We start from the raw sequence: 13,855 nt of genomic DNA, 5'->3' as shown, positions 1-13,855 counted from the left end.
TCCTCTGTCTGTCTGTCTGTCTGTCTGTCTGTCTGTCTGTCTGTCTGTCTGTCTGTCTGTCTGTTAGTTGGTTCCTCTGTCTGTCTGTCTGTCTGTCTGTCTGTCTGTCTGTCTGTCTGTCTGTCTGTCTGTCTGTCTGTCTGTCTGTCTGTCTGTCTGTCTGTCTGTCTGTCTGTCTGTCTGTCTGTTAGTTGGTTCCTCTGTCTGTCTGTCTGTCTGTCTGTCTGTCTGTCTGTCTGTCTGTCTGTCTGTCTGTCTGTCTGTCTGTCTGTCTGTCTGTCTGTCTGTCTGTCTGTCTTTCTGTTACCATATTATCCTTTTTTTCTAATTCTGGGAGAATATCTTAATAGGAATTTGGTAAACAAGACATTTATATTTTTTCAAAGTTTTAGACTTTCATTTAAAATTGAGTTTGTGGTAATTAGTAGATGTATAGATCTATTAGATGTATCCACATCATTTATGGTTAAATCAGGGGATTAAGGGACAAAGGGATTGATTTGCTTTATAAGCATATAAGCAAATGTTGCATTCCTTAATGGTTCAGTTTATCAGCCAACTTTCATGGTAGTGCACAGCAGGGTTGGTCATGCTGGTGTGAGGGGTCGATGGGTATGATATGAGGTCATGTTTTCATTCCAATTTAGGTGGTGATGGATGAGGGGTAATTGGGTCGGAGGTGCTAGGGATGAATGATGAGAGTGAGGAGGATGTGCAATGCATACAATGCCTTCACATGCTATACTCTACTCTGGTGCCTTCTCCACCAGTCCACAAGCAGGCAGAGATAGACACTCTGATCCTGTAGCTCATTCATCTCAAAAAGCACACATCAAACCCATACACTACTCCCATTCTCATCCACCAATCAGAGCTGGCCCAGAATCCTGTCATTCTGAGAGACATGTTAGCCAACAGATGCTCTGTGTTGACGCTCAGCACCAGCAGTGTTTACCTGCTCCCTCTGCTGCTATCTCCTGGTCCTCCCTCTCCTCTGCCTCGGCCAGAGCTGCCTCCTGAGCCCTGAGGATCTGGGAAAAACAACTACACATCAGGATTATCCCCACAAGACACACATGGAACTGACATTATTCTAGAACACTCCAGTTGTCTTATTGGAACTACTCAAACACTCTATTTCCAGAATACAACCATATTCCTACGAGACGGAACATAAAGCAATAGAATAGAATAGAATTGAACAGAATGGAATTGAACAGAATAGAATAGAATTGAACAGAATAGAATAGAACAGAATCGATCTCTCACCTCCATCAGTGTCTCTATGGAAGCAAAATATTTGGACCACCAGTCCAGCATGCTCTCGTCTGTCTCATCGTCCTCCTCCACCTCTCCCTTCTTCTTCTTCTTCTTCTTCTTCTTTTCTTCTTTCTCCTCATTCTGCGGGTACAAGAGAGATCGTCTGATAAACTACGTGCTAACTGGCATAGTAGATAAATGTTACAGGTGTGCATTGATGTCTGTCCACATTGTGACGCTCTTTCAAACGTTGGGGAACAGTTCCATACCAGGACTTACCACATCAACTTTAACAACTGCATCAGACGTCTACAGGGGGAGGGTCACACAAAACAGCACCAAATTACACACAAAATATATACATCTAAACAAAACAGGAATAGATTTTACACCACACACAGGACCAGAGGTAAAGCCATCAACCTCAATTTCAGTCCTTGAGGGCATCTCTACTTCTGTCCTTTTCATTCCAAAAATAGGAAATCAAAAGTGATAAACGTCAGAGACACGCGTGTAAAAGCTTACAGCGTCTAACTTGACCACCGTGTCCATCTTCCTGACTGAGGGGTCGGCATCCATGTTGACTGTGACATCACCTGCGGGGCGAGAGAGGGTGCGGGGTGGGGTGCGGGTGTAAGGGGAGCAGGGGCGAGATTGGGACCCCCCGTTGGTCAGGACCATGTAGCCATTCATCAGTCTAGCTGAAAGGGGTCAGGGGAGTGACCGAGGAGGAACAGGACACAACAAAGAAATGGAATGAGAGAGACAGAGAGAGAGAGAAAGAGAGAGAGAACGATAGAGAAAGCGAGAGCGAGAGAGATAGTGAGAGTGAGAGAGAGGGAGAGAGGGAGAGAGAGAGAGAAAGATAGAGAGAGAGAGACAGAGAGAGAGAGAGAGAGAAAGATAGAGAGAGAGATGGAGATAGAGAAAGCGAGAGCGAGAAAGAGAGAGAGAGAGAGCGAGAGGTAGAGAGCGAGAGCGAGAGAGAGAGAGAGAGTGAGAGATAAAGAAAGAGCGAGAGAGAGAAAGAGAGATAGAGCAAGTGAGAGAAAGAGAATACAGATTGGCCCAGAGAGTGGGAGAGAAGGAGAGCAGGAGTGGGAAAAAGCCAGGAAGCATCAAGGTGAGTAAAGCAATAGAAAATTCATATTCATACGCAGGTCTGAGTCAGTCTGAGAGGAAATCACAAACTGTTGAAAATCATTTTGAAGATTAGATTCTGATACTATACAGTATATCAACAAATGTATATACTCAAATAGTATAAATACATGGTTTGGATTCCCCAGATCAATACAAAAATGTAATCTCTTGTAATAGAAATAAGAAGTAGTAGAGTGTGAGTAGGCCTACCTGCGCTGGCCCAGTTGTTGTGTGTCTTGTCTGGGGGGCTGTAGATGAAGCGTCGCAGGCTGGTGACGGCATGGGAACCCACCAGGGTGTAGCGGCCAAACGCTCTGCAGTCCACCACCCGGACGTTCAGAGGAGGGTGAAGTAGCTCATTCTCTGGCAGGTCCTGATGGGGTCAGGGTTACCATAGAGAGTTAGGAAGTTGCCCTGGCCTATATGCAAGATCTAAGGTCAGTTTTAAACCAGCTTGAATCCATTCAATAAACTCAGCAAAAAAAGAAACGTCCCTTTTTCAGGACCCTGTCTTTCAAAGATAATTCGTAAAAATCCAAATAACTTCACAGATCTTCATTTTTAAAGGGTTTAAACACTGTTTCCCATGCTTGTTCAATGAACCATAAACAATTATGGACATGCACCTGTAGAATGGACGTTAAGACACTAACAGCTTACAGACCGTAGGCAATTAAGGTCACAGTTATGAACAATTAGGACACTAAAGAGGTCTTTCTGCTGACTCTGAAAAACACCAATAGAAAGATGGCCAGGGTCCCTGCTCATCTGCCTTAGTCATGCTGCAAGGAGGCATGAGGACTGCAGATGTGACCAGGGCAATAAATTGCACTGTCAGTACTGTGAGACGCCTAAGACAGCGCCACAGGGAGACAGGACGGACAGTGGCAGACCACGTGTAACAACACCTGCACAGGATCGGTACATCTGAACAACACACTTGCGGGACAGGTGCAGGATGGCAACAACAACTGCCCGAGTTACACCCGGAACGCACAATCCTTCCATCAGTGCTCAGACTGTCTGCAATAGGTTGAGAGAGGCTGGACTGAGGGCTTGTAGGCCTGTTGTAAGGTCCTCACCAGACATCACCGGCAACAACGTCGCCTATGGGCACAAACCCACTGTCGCTGGACCAGACAGGACTGGCAAAAAGGGCTCTTCACTGACGAGTCAAGGTTTTGTCTCACCAGAGGTGATGGTCGGATTCGCGTTTATCGTCGAAGGAATGAGCGTTACACCGAGGCCTGTACTCTGGAACGGGATCGATTTGGAGGTGGAGGGTCCGTCATGGTCTGGGGCGGTGTGTCACAGCATCATCGGACTGAGCTTGTTGTCATTGCAGGCAATCTCAACACTGTGCGTTACAGGGAAGACATCCTCCTCCCACATGTGGTACCCTTCCTGCAGGCTCATCCTGGCATGACCCTCCAGCATGACAATGCCACCAGCCATACTGCTCGTTCTGTGCGTGATTTCCTGCAAGACAGGAATGTCAGTGTTCTGCCATGACCAGCGAAGAGCCCGGATCTCAATCCCATTGAGCATGTCTGGGACCAGTTGGATCGGACGGTGAGGGCTAGGGCCATTCTCACCAGAAATGTCTGGGAACTTGCAGGTGCCTTGGTGGAAGAGTGGGGTAACATCTCACAGCAAGAACTGTCAAATCTGGTGCAGTTCATGAGGAGGAGATGTACTGTAGTACTTAATGCAGCTGGTGGCCACACCAGATACTGACTGTTACTTTTGATTTTGACCCCCCCTTTGTTCAGGGACACATTATTCCATTTCTGTTAGTCACATGTCTGTAGAACTTGTTCAGTTTATGTCTCAGTTGTTGAATCTTGTTATGTTCATACAAATATTTGCACATGTTAAGTTTGCTGAAAATAAACGCAGTTGACAGTGAGAGGACATTTAATTTTTGCTGCCTTTATGTACAGTATCTGCTGTCTTTCATTGTCTGAAAGACCATCGAGATTTGACCAGGTTCTACTCACCACCTCAAACCCCTTGACGAGGGTGCTGAAGTTGGGGTTCTTCTTGTAGTTCTGAATGAGAGCAGACTGGACTCCTCTCCCTGCACACTCGATGTCCACCCTGGGTCTGTCCACCAGGGCCAAATTCACCCTCTTCAGGTCCCTCAGGCCCCAGAACAGAACCTGGACCACAACATATCAGACTGGATCAGACCATTTGATCTCTGCCTTGATCTCCCCTTACCGCCACCACCTGGACCTGTGTCCTCCACCTTCCAGTTTCTATCTTTGGGTTATTTTCTCTCTTTCCTCTAGCTTGTAGTTGTATACCCTCTCTGAGTGCTGTTCCCTAGACATGGAGTGTTGTCTCACCTCTATGCGGTAGCGGCTGAGGATAGGTCGGATGCCCATGGGTACAGGGAGGATGGGTCCACGTTCTGAGTCTGTTGGACCATCGATGGGAGGAAGCTCTGCCCTCCCCCCTTGTCCAATCTACTCCAGGAAAAGAAGGGAGAGGAGGCAACAACCAATGTATACAACATACCGGGGAGATACAATTAAATGAAATTACAAACATCAGCTTCAGTATTCAGCAATAAAAGGACCTGAGATGTTTTGTTCTCCTAGATTTTAGTTTGGCTTTGTTCTGGACTAGTTTTGCAGAGGTACAGAAGTTAGAGAGAGTAGTTACAGAGCAAGATACTGAATAGAGATGGATGAGTCAGAGAGGGAGAGAAGCACCTTTATAGATTAAAACACTCAGCAGAAGAAGGCTTAGACTGACCAGAGAGACCATAGAGTTAGACTGACCAGAGAGACCATAGAGTTAGACTGACCAGAGAGACCATAGAGTTAGACTGACCAGAGAGATCATAGAGTTAGACTAACCAGAGAGACCATAGAGTTAGACTGATGACAGAGACCATGGAGTTAGACTGACCAGAGAGATCATAGAGTTAGACTAACCAGAGAGACCATAGAGTTAGACTGACCAGAGAGACCATAGAGTTAGACTGACCAGAGAGTGATCAGAGATAGAATAACCAAATGTAACAGTTTGCTTCCGTCCCTCTCCTAGCCCCTACCTGGGCTCGAACCAGGGATCCTCTGCACACATCAGCAACTGCCTCCCACGAAGCATCATTACCTATCACTCCACAAAAGCCACATCCCTTGCAGAGCAAGGGAAACAACTACTTCAAGGTCTCAGAGCGTGTGACATCACCAATTGAAACGCTATTAGTGCGCACCCCGCTAACACCTAACCATTTCACAGAGATGGACTGACCAGAGATAGCATAGAGTTGGACTGACCAGAGATAGCATAGAGTTGGACTGACCAGAGATAGCATAGAGTTGGACTGACCAGAGATAGCATAGAGTTGGACTGACCAGAGATAGCATAGAGTTGGACTGACCAGAGATAGCATAGAGTTGGACTGACCAGAGATAGCATAGAGTTGGACTGACCAGAGATAGCATAGAGTTGGACTGACCAGATATAGCATAGAGTTGGACTGACCAGATATAGCATAGAGTTAGACTGACCAGAGAGACCATAGAGTTAGACTGACCAGAGAGACTATAGAGTTAGGCTGACCAGAGAGACTGACCAGAGAGACCAGAGTTAGACTGACCAGAGAGACCATAGAGTTAGACTGACCAGAGAGACCATAGAGTTAGACTGACCAGAGAGACCAAAGAGTTAGACTGACCAGAGAGACTATAGAGTTAGACAGACCAGAGAGACCATAGAGTTAAACAGACCAGAGAGTGATCACAGAGGGAGGGACAGAAGAGTGAAAAGAGCACCTTAATCTGAGGAACAGCAAAGTCATGGACAGCAATCAGAGCCCTCCTGATCTCCTCATCGTCATAGGGAATCTGCAGGGTGGGGACAGGGTACAGGAGTATGTAAGGTGGAGGGCAGGAGGTAGGGGGGAGTAGGGCAGGGGTCCAGTGAAGGAAGGAGGGGGAAAGAGAAGGAGGGAGAGTCAAGGGACCACAGGGTGATAAAGAGAGGATGGAAAAAGGAGAGGAGAAGCATGGCGGAAGAAGGAGAGGAGAGGCATGGAGGAGGAAGAAGAGGAGAGGCATGGAGAAATAAGAAGAGGAGAGGCATGGAGGAGGAAGAAGAGGAGAGGCATGGAGGAGGAAGAAGAGGAGAGGCATGGAGGAGGAAGAAGAGGAGAGGCATGGAGGAAGAAGGGGAGGAAAGGCATGGAAGAAGAAGGAGAGGAGGGGCATGGAGAAAGAAGAAGAGGAGAGGCATGGAGGAGGAAGAAGAGGAGAGGCATGGAGGAAGAAGGAGAGGCTTGGAGGAAGAAGAGGAGGAGTGGCATGAAGGAAGAGGGAGAGGAGAGGCATGGAGGAAGAAAGAGAAAAGAGGCATGGAGGGAGAAGAGGAGGAGTCATGGAGGAAGAATAAGAGGAGGCATGGAGGAAGAAGGAAGAGAGGCATGGAGGAAGAAGAAGAGGAGAGGCATGGAGGAAGGAAAGGTATGGAGGAATAAGATGAGGAGAGGCATGGAAGAATAAGGGGAGGAGAAGCATGGAGAAAGAAGAGGAGGAGAGGCATGGAGGAAGAAGAAGAGGAGAGGCATGGAGGGATAAGGGAGTAGAGGCATGGAAGAAGAGGAGGAGAGGCATGGAAGAAGAAGAGGAGAGGCATGGAGGGATAAGGGAGTAGAGGCATGGAAGAAGAGGAGGAGAGGCATGGAAGAAGAAGAGGAGAGGCATGGAGGGATAAGGGAAGAGGCATGGAAGAAGAGGAGGAGAGGCATGGAGGGATAAGGGAGTAGAGGCATGGAAGAAGAGGAGGAGAGGCATGGAGGGATAAGGGAGTAGAGGCATGGAAGAAGAGGAGGAGAGGCATGGAGGGATAAGGGAGTAGAGGCATAGAAGAAGAGGAGTAGAGGCATGGAAGAAGAGGAGGAGAGGCATGGAGGGATAAGGGAGTAGAGGCATGGAAGAAGAGGAGGAGAGGCATGGAGGGATAAGGGAGTAGAGGCATGGAAGAAGAGGAGGAGAGGCATGGAGGGATAAGGGAGTAGAGGCATGGAAGAAGAAGAGGAGAGGCATGGAGGGATAAGGGAGTAGAGGCATGGAAGAAGAGGAGTAGAGGCATGGAAGAAGAAGAGGAGAGGCATGGAGGACGAAGAAGAGGAGAGGCATTGTGGAAGAACAGGAGGAAAGGCCTGGAAAAAGATGGAGTGGAAAGGCATGGAGGAAGAAGGAGAGGAGAGGAGAGGCATGGAGGAAGAAGGAGAGGAGAGGAAAGGCATGGAGGAAGAAGGAGAGGAGAGGCATGGAGGAAGAAGGAGAGGAGAGGCATGGAGGAAGAAGGAGAGGCTTGGAGGAAGAAGAGGAGGAGTGGCATGAAGGAAGAGGGAGAGGAGAGGCATGGAGGAAGAAAGAGAAAAGAGGCATGGAGGGAGAAGAGGAGGAGTCATGGAGGAAGAATGAGAGGAGAAGCATGGGGGAAGAAGAAGAGGAGAGGCATGGAGGATGAAGAAAATTGTCGACGGACAATTAAGATGAAATGGAAATTAATAACAGACAGATGAAGAGAAGGAAAGGCAGAGAGAGAGAGGGAAAGAGAGACCCTTCTTTTCTAGATTTGCTGAGGAATCAGCCCGTCACCGTGCTCCGTGCACAGCTGCAGTTGCATATTCCATGCATTTGGTAAATCTGTTGTCATTCTCCATGTGATCCATTTGTCTAATAAATTCTTGTGCGTCGGTGTGTATTTTTAAACTCTTTCCATGCATGTCAATGGCATGCTCTTAGTGTGTTCCTGGCATGTTATTTAGTTCCTAGTGTGTGTGTGTGTGTGTGTGTGTGTGTGTGTGTGTGTGTGTGTGTGTGTGTGTGTGTGTGTGTGTGTGTGTGTGTGTGCGAGCATGCGTGCGTATTTCCTGGTGTGCGTGTTCCTGGTGTGTATATGTGCATATGTGTATGTTTCTGATGTGTGTGTGTGTACTTGCAGTGTGCACACGTGTCTATGTGTGCGAGTGTGTGTGATCAGCTGACCTGCAGCAGCTCAAAGGCAGCCAGTAGGTCACCGGCGGTAGAGTTACCACGGTAGATCTGGTAGTACTCTAGCTGTGGGGGGAACCTCGGAGGGCCGTAGTGCTCGTCACACATCTTAGTGATGGGCTTAGCAAATGTCCGACCAATGAACTCTGCCTTGCCCTGGACGCCACAGAGACAACCGTAGAAAGAAAAACAAAATTAGAAACCAGTTTATGGGGTGTACTTCTTGTTATGGCCACTGGGGGCCAGTGTAAGCACAGACAAAATACTGAAAATGGTGTATAAAGTGGGGACTATTCAGAGAACATGCTAGCTACCATAAGGCTAACAGAATTTGAAAGGTCCTACCAGGGGTCATATCTCTATTGGTTCCATCAGTTTATGAGAAGCATGCATGATTGGTAGAGTTAACACTTCAACCAAACAACTTCAACCAATCAACTACTGTTTCAGCTATCAAACACTACTGGAGGAATGCAAGAGGACCATGCTTATGGCTACGTCATGGACAGATGGCAAACCTAGTTTGGGAATGCCCTGTAAAATAGTCTGTCCTGCCTCTTGCATGACTTGGCTAACTAGCTACGTTGCTACGCAAACAGAAGCCCAAAGCAGGAGAGGCCCTACTTCTGGCTTTCACACTCTACTTAACCCCAACAGCATCATCCACAATATGAGCAGGAACAGGAGGAACATGGTAAATTAAGACAGTAACAGATACACAGTAAGGACATATGGACAAACACAAAGTGTTTGGATCACAGACAGGGACGGACTGGGACCAGAAATCAGCCCTGGCATTTCTATCACACCGGCCCATTTTCCCTTGAGGCCCCCACACCGGCCCATGTTTTCCTTGATGCCCCCATTATCAGCCAAATAATAATCATTTGGTGAAAAGAAACCTGAGATAGACATGGACCAGCCCAACTGGCATTTGCCAAAAATGTCCAGTCCAGTTTCACAGTACTTTGTATCCTCGTATCCTTTGAATCCCATAATAGTTTCACTAAGGATCTCACTCTCACTCTCTCTTTCTCTCACTCTCTCTCACTCTCTCACTCTCTCACTCTCTCTGACTCTCTCTCTCACGCTCCCTCTCTCACTCTCTCTCACTCTCTCTCACTCTCTATCACTCTCTCTCACTCTCTCACTCTCTCACTCTCTCTGACTCTCTATCACTCTCTCTGACTCTCTCTCACTCTCTATCACTCTCTCTCACTCTCTCACTCTCTCTGACTCTCTCTCTCACGCTCCCTCTCTCACTCTCTCTCTCTCTCTCACTCTCTATCACTCTCTCTCACTCTCTCACTCTCACTCTCACTCTCACTCTCACTCTCACTCTCACTCTCACTCTCACTCTCACTCTCACTCTCCGTCAGGTCGTACCACAGTGTCCTGGTCGTAGACCTCTACCACAATGATAGGCGGGTCGTCTCGTAGCTCGCCGGCCTCTCCGAACAGCTCAACATCCTCAAACACCAGCAGCTGATCCCACGTAGGGCACAGAGTCTCACTCAGGACCTAAAACACACGGACACACATTAACATGCACGTATGCAGGCACACACACACACACATTAACAAACACACACACACACGCGAGGCTTACTAGGCCCATGTAGAGCAGAGACTGACTCAGAACACACATACGCATATGCACAAAAACACACACACTGACACACACACAAACACACACTCATACACACACACACATGCACACACACACACCCTCTATCTTACCTCAGTGACCTGGCTATGTGTGGAGAAGAATACCCTGGCAAAGGGGTCTGACAAGCCACTGCTGTCTGCAGCAAACAGACTCCTGGCCTGGTACATGTGAGCCCTCAGCTGGAATACCTGCTTCACTGCAGAGCAGAGAGAGAACACAGAGATGCGACAACACTCAGATACACAGCAGAGCAGAGAGAGAACACAGAGATGAGACAACACTCAGATACACAGCAGAGCAGAGAGAGAACACAGAGATGAGACAACACTCAGGTACACAGCAGAGCAGAGAGAGGACACAGAGATTAGACAACACTCTGATACACAGGGGAGCAGAGAGAGGACACAGAGATTAGACAACACTCAGATACACAGCAGAGCAGAGAGAGAACACAGAGATGAGACAACACTCAGGTACACAGCAGAGCAGAGAGAGGACACAGAGATGAGACAACACTCAGATACACAGCAGAGCAGAGAGAGGACACAGAGATTAGACAACACTCAGATACACAGGAGAGCAGAGGAAGGACATAGAGATTAGACAACACTCAGATACACAGGAGAGCAGAGATCACATAGAGATTAGACAACACTCTGATACACAGGGGAGAGAGAGAACACAGAGATGAGACAACACTCAGGTACACAGCAGAGCAGAGAGAGGACACAGAGATTAGACAACACTCTGATACACAGGGGAGCAGAGAGAGGACACAGAGATTAGACAACACTCAGATACACAGGAGAGCAGAGGAAGGACATAGAGATTAGACAACACTCAGATACACAGCAGAGCAGAGGGAGGACACAGAGATGCACAGGTGTGAGCCATCACACTTGAGTACGTGCTTCAATAAATGGGACTAGGTAATGGAGTGTGTAAATACAAAACGTAGCTATCTTATAAAGCAGCTGCTCACTCACCATAGCAACAGTATATAGAGGTTACAGACTGTAGACAGACTTAATGTTGTAGACCAGACTGATAGGGGGTACAGACTGTAGACAGACTTAATGTTGTAGACCAGACTGATAGGGGGTACAGACTGTAGACAGACTTAATGTTGTAGACCAGACTGATAGGGGGTACAGACTGTAGACAGACTTAATGTTGTAGACCAGACTGATAGGGGGTACAGACTGTAGACAAACTTAATGTTGTAGACCAGACTGATAGGGGGTACAGACTGTAGACAAACTTAATGTTGTAGACCAGACTGATAGGGGGTACAGACTGTAGACAGACTTACTGTTATAGACCAGACTTACTGTTATAAACCAGACTGATAGGGGGTACAGACTGTAGACAGAATTACTGTTGTAAACCAGACTGACGGGGGGTACAGACTGTAGACAGACTTACTGTTGTAAACCAGACTGACGGGGGGTACAGACTGTAGACAGGGGCTTGTCCTGGGAGCCTTGTTCTCTTCAAAGCCGTTGGGCAGGCCAGACAGGAAGTCCTTCCTCTGTTTGTTGAGACCCAGCCACAGGTATATCTCCATCTTAGCCTGCACTGTCCAACCCGCTGGACCAAACCCCTTCTTACCAGGCAGCTGGTGGACACAAACGTTACAGTAACATTATAGATGTATATAACTTTATTCGGCCTTAGAAAGATTTGAATCTTAGCTTGGGATCTAAAGACACAAGGCCACAGACCTACAACAGCAACACTAAGGTAAATGGACATTCACTAGTTTGTCAGGGTTATAAAACAAAACAATGAGGGTAGGAAGAAGTGGAGGTCAGAGAGAGTCGAGAAGGTTCAAGTCACGTACCCTGAGGAAGACAGCTTTGACCTTGCCACAGTCCTTGCCTGTCTCCTCGTCTACGATGGAGTAGAGGATGTCTTTGGAGGGGATGCGGGCGTAGGCGATACGCTTGTTGTTACTCATCATCCATACAAACACGTCTGGGATACTGTGCTGGGGCTGGAGGGCACAGAGGATATAGCTTCAACGTTTTATTGACACCCACATAGCAGTCAATACAGGCTGAAATTCACGTGCATAACATAAAGGATATTGATAAACACAAGAATGCACACCCTTGTAACGGTGAATTACATTTTATGAGTGTACAGTTTATTGTTGCACAGTGGTACTCTTTACTGTACATAGTGATTGGTTATGATTATGCTAGCGTTTTATAATGGAGGGCTAAGATCCACTGTGGGGAGGTTGCCTGTGCTCTCTCTATAAGGCCTGAATTGCTCTGTCAATGCAACTAGAATGTGTTATAAACAAAGTTGAGTGTAACAGAATCTGTACCTCGTCGGCAAGGAAACGGAGCCTGTGCAGGAAGTTTTGAACCATCTTCAGTTTGTCTCTAACCGTGTTCCTCTTCACCTGGGAGCGAATCAGCTTGGCCTGCTGCCCCATGCTCTCCTACAGAGAAGGATATGACATCATAAACATTCCCACACTCTGCTACACGAGGATAGATTCATAACCATAACAACTCTCTCCATCACGCTCTCAGAGCAGCCCTGTACCATTTCTCTCATGCAGGACTTGAGTCTCTCTTTGTCCAGTTTAGTTCTGCCTGCCTGGTTCTGGTCTTTGTTGGCCAAAGTGACGAAACGACTGAAAGTAAAGACACAGAGACACTTACAGACTGTGTCTCTGGCTATGGAAGTCCAGTCACTGTATCAACAGAAGTGATTATGGCTGTGGTATCAGTAATGTTAGCTCACTTGCAGCCAGTGCTGAGTTCCTCCAGCACCCCTCGGAGTCTGCGCTCTGGATAGGCCTTCTCTGTCTTAATGACCTCCTGCACGTCATTCAGACCCTCCTCCTGTAGGACACAACCCACAAACACAAACAAGTGTATCAGATCCAGAAATGCTTTGCGTTTATTGGGGTTAATCTAATTATTATCCGGGTTAGGGAGGGCCTGGCCGGTAGGGATATCCTTGTCTCATCGCGCACCAGCGACTCCTGTGGCGGGCCGGGCGCAGTGTGCGCTAACCAAGGTTGCCAGGTGCATGGTGTTTCCTCCGACACATTGGTGCGGCTGGCTTCCGGGTTGGATGGGCGCTGTGTTAAGAAGCAGTGCAGCTTGGTTGGGTTGTGTATCGGAGGACACATGACTTTCAACCTTCGTCTCTCCCGAGCCCGTACGGGAGTTGTAGCGATGACACAAGATAGTAGCTACTAACAATTGGATACCACGAAATTGGGGGGGAAAAAATTATTACATTTTTAAAAATCTAATTATTATCCTGCTGGTGCACATTCAACATGAATAGTTACTGACCATTTTGTCAGCGATCTTGTCCATGATGTTTGAGTTGTAGAGTCGTCTCCTCTGGTCCTGCCACCAGCTCTTGATGTAGATACATGGCTTCTTCTCAAAGTAGGGCAGGTGGAAGTAGTTCCTGAGGTTGGCACAAAAAAAGGTGTATAATCGATATGATGAGTGTTGACATTATCAGAGTCCCTCAGAAAATAAGACCAATATGCAATATGCTTTGCACCATGCTATTCTTTTATCGCCATTATTTTATGTTAGAGCACTTTGTGACACATATCTGTATAGGCTACATTGTGATCTATGAATATGGAAGAGCTAGACCAAGTGGTTCCCAGACTTGTTTTGTTGTTTACACGCCATAAGCAAAACAATATTTCTAGCCAGAAACCCGGCTTTAGACGTGACCCAGGAGGAACTGACAAACTTGACCCACCACCCCTGATCCT

The 13,855-nt window shown here is 47.4% G+C and overlaps 1 protein-coding gene across 13 annotated transcripts in view; it reads right to left on the bottom strand.

Annotated features, from left to right (window-relative positions):
• otofa (otoferlin a) overlaps positions 1-13,855 on the bottom strand; it is a 128,033-nt gene that overhangs the window by 14,245 nt on the left and 99,933 nt on the right. For 7 of the 13 annotated variants that reach the window (XM_042300877.1, XM_042300878.1, XM_042300873.1 and 4 more), the window contains 17 exons: positions 13,413-13,533; positions 12,850-12,950; positions 12,649-12,739; positions 12,425-12,541; positions 11,933-12,085; positions 11,515-11,707; positions 10,161-10,285; positions 9,807-9,941; positions 8,415-8,576; positions 6,195-6,266; positions 4,755-4,874; positions 4,404-4,565; positions 2,614-2,776; positions 1,786-1,961; positions 1,540-1,569; positions 1,270-1,401; positions 956-1,031 (listed from right to left, as the gene is read on the bottom strand). In XM_042300877.1, coding sequence (XP_042156811.1) covers positions 956-1,031; positions 1,270-1,401; positions 1,540-1,569; positions 1,786-1,961; positions 2,614-2,776; positions 4,404-4,565; positions 4,755-4,874; positions 6,195-6,266; positions 8,415-8,576; positions 9,807-9,941; positions 10,161-10,285; positions 11,515-11,707; positions 11,933-12,085; positions 12,425-12,541; positions 12,649-12,739; positions 12,850-12,950; positions 13,413-13,533 — 2,129 coding nt within the window. The remainder of the gene's footprint in view (positions 1-955; positions 1,032-1,269; positions 1,402-1,539; positions 1,570-1,785; positions 1,962-2,613; positions 2,777-4,403; positions 4,566-4,754; positions 4,875-6,194; positions 6,267-8,414; positions 8,577-9,806; positions 9,942-10,160; positions 10,286-11,514; positions 11,708-11,932; positions 12,086-12,424; positions 12,542-12,648; positions 12,740-12,849; positions 12,951-13,412; positions 13,534-13,855) is intronic. The other 6 variants (XM_042300882.1, XM_024378348.2, XM_042300881.1 and 3 more) reach the window with 4 other exon arrangements.

The sequence above is a fragment of the Oncorhynchus tshawytscha genome, linkage group LG18 (genome assembly GCF_018296145.1).
Source record: "Oncorhynchus tshawytscha isolate Ot180627B linkage group LG18, Otsh_v2.0, whole genome shotgun sequence".
NCBI classification, from domain to species: Eukaryota; Metazoa; Chordata; class Actinopteri; order Salmoniformes; family Salmonidae; genus Oncorhynchus; species Oncorhynchus tshawytscha.
The sequence above is the reverse complement of the archived record's forward strand: the minus strand, read 5'-3'. Positions and strand labels throughout refer to the sequence as shown.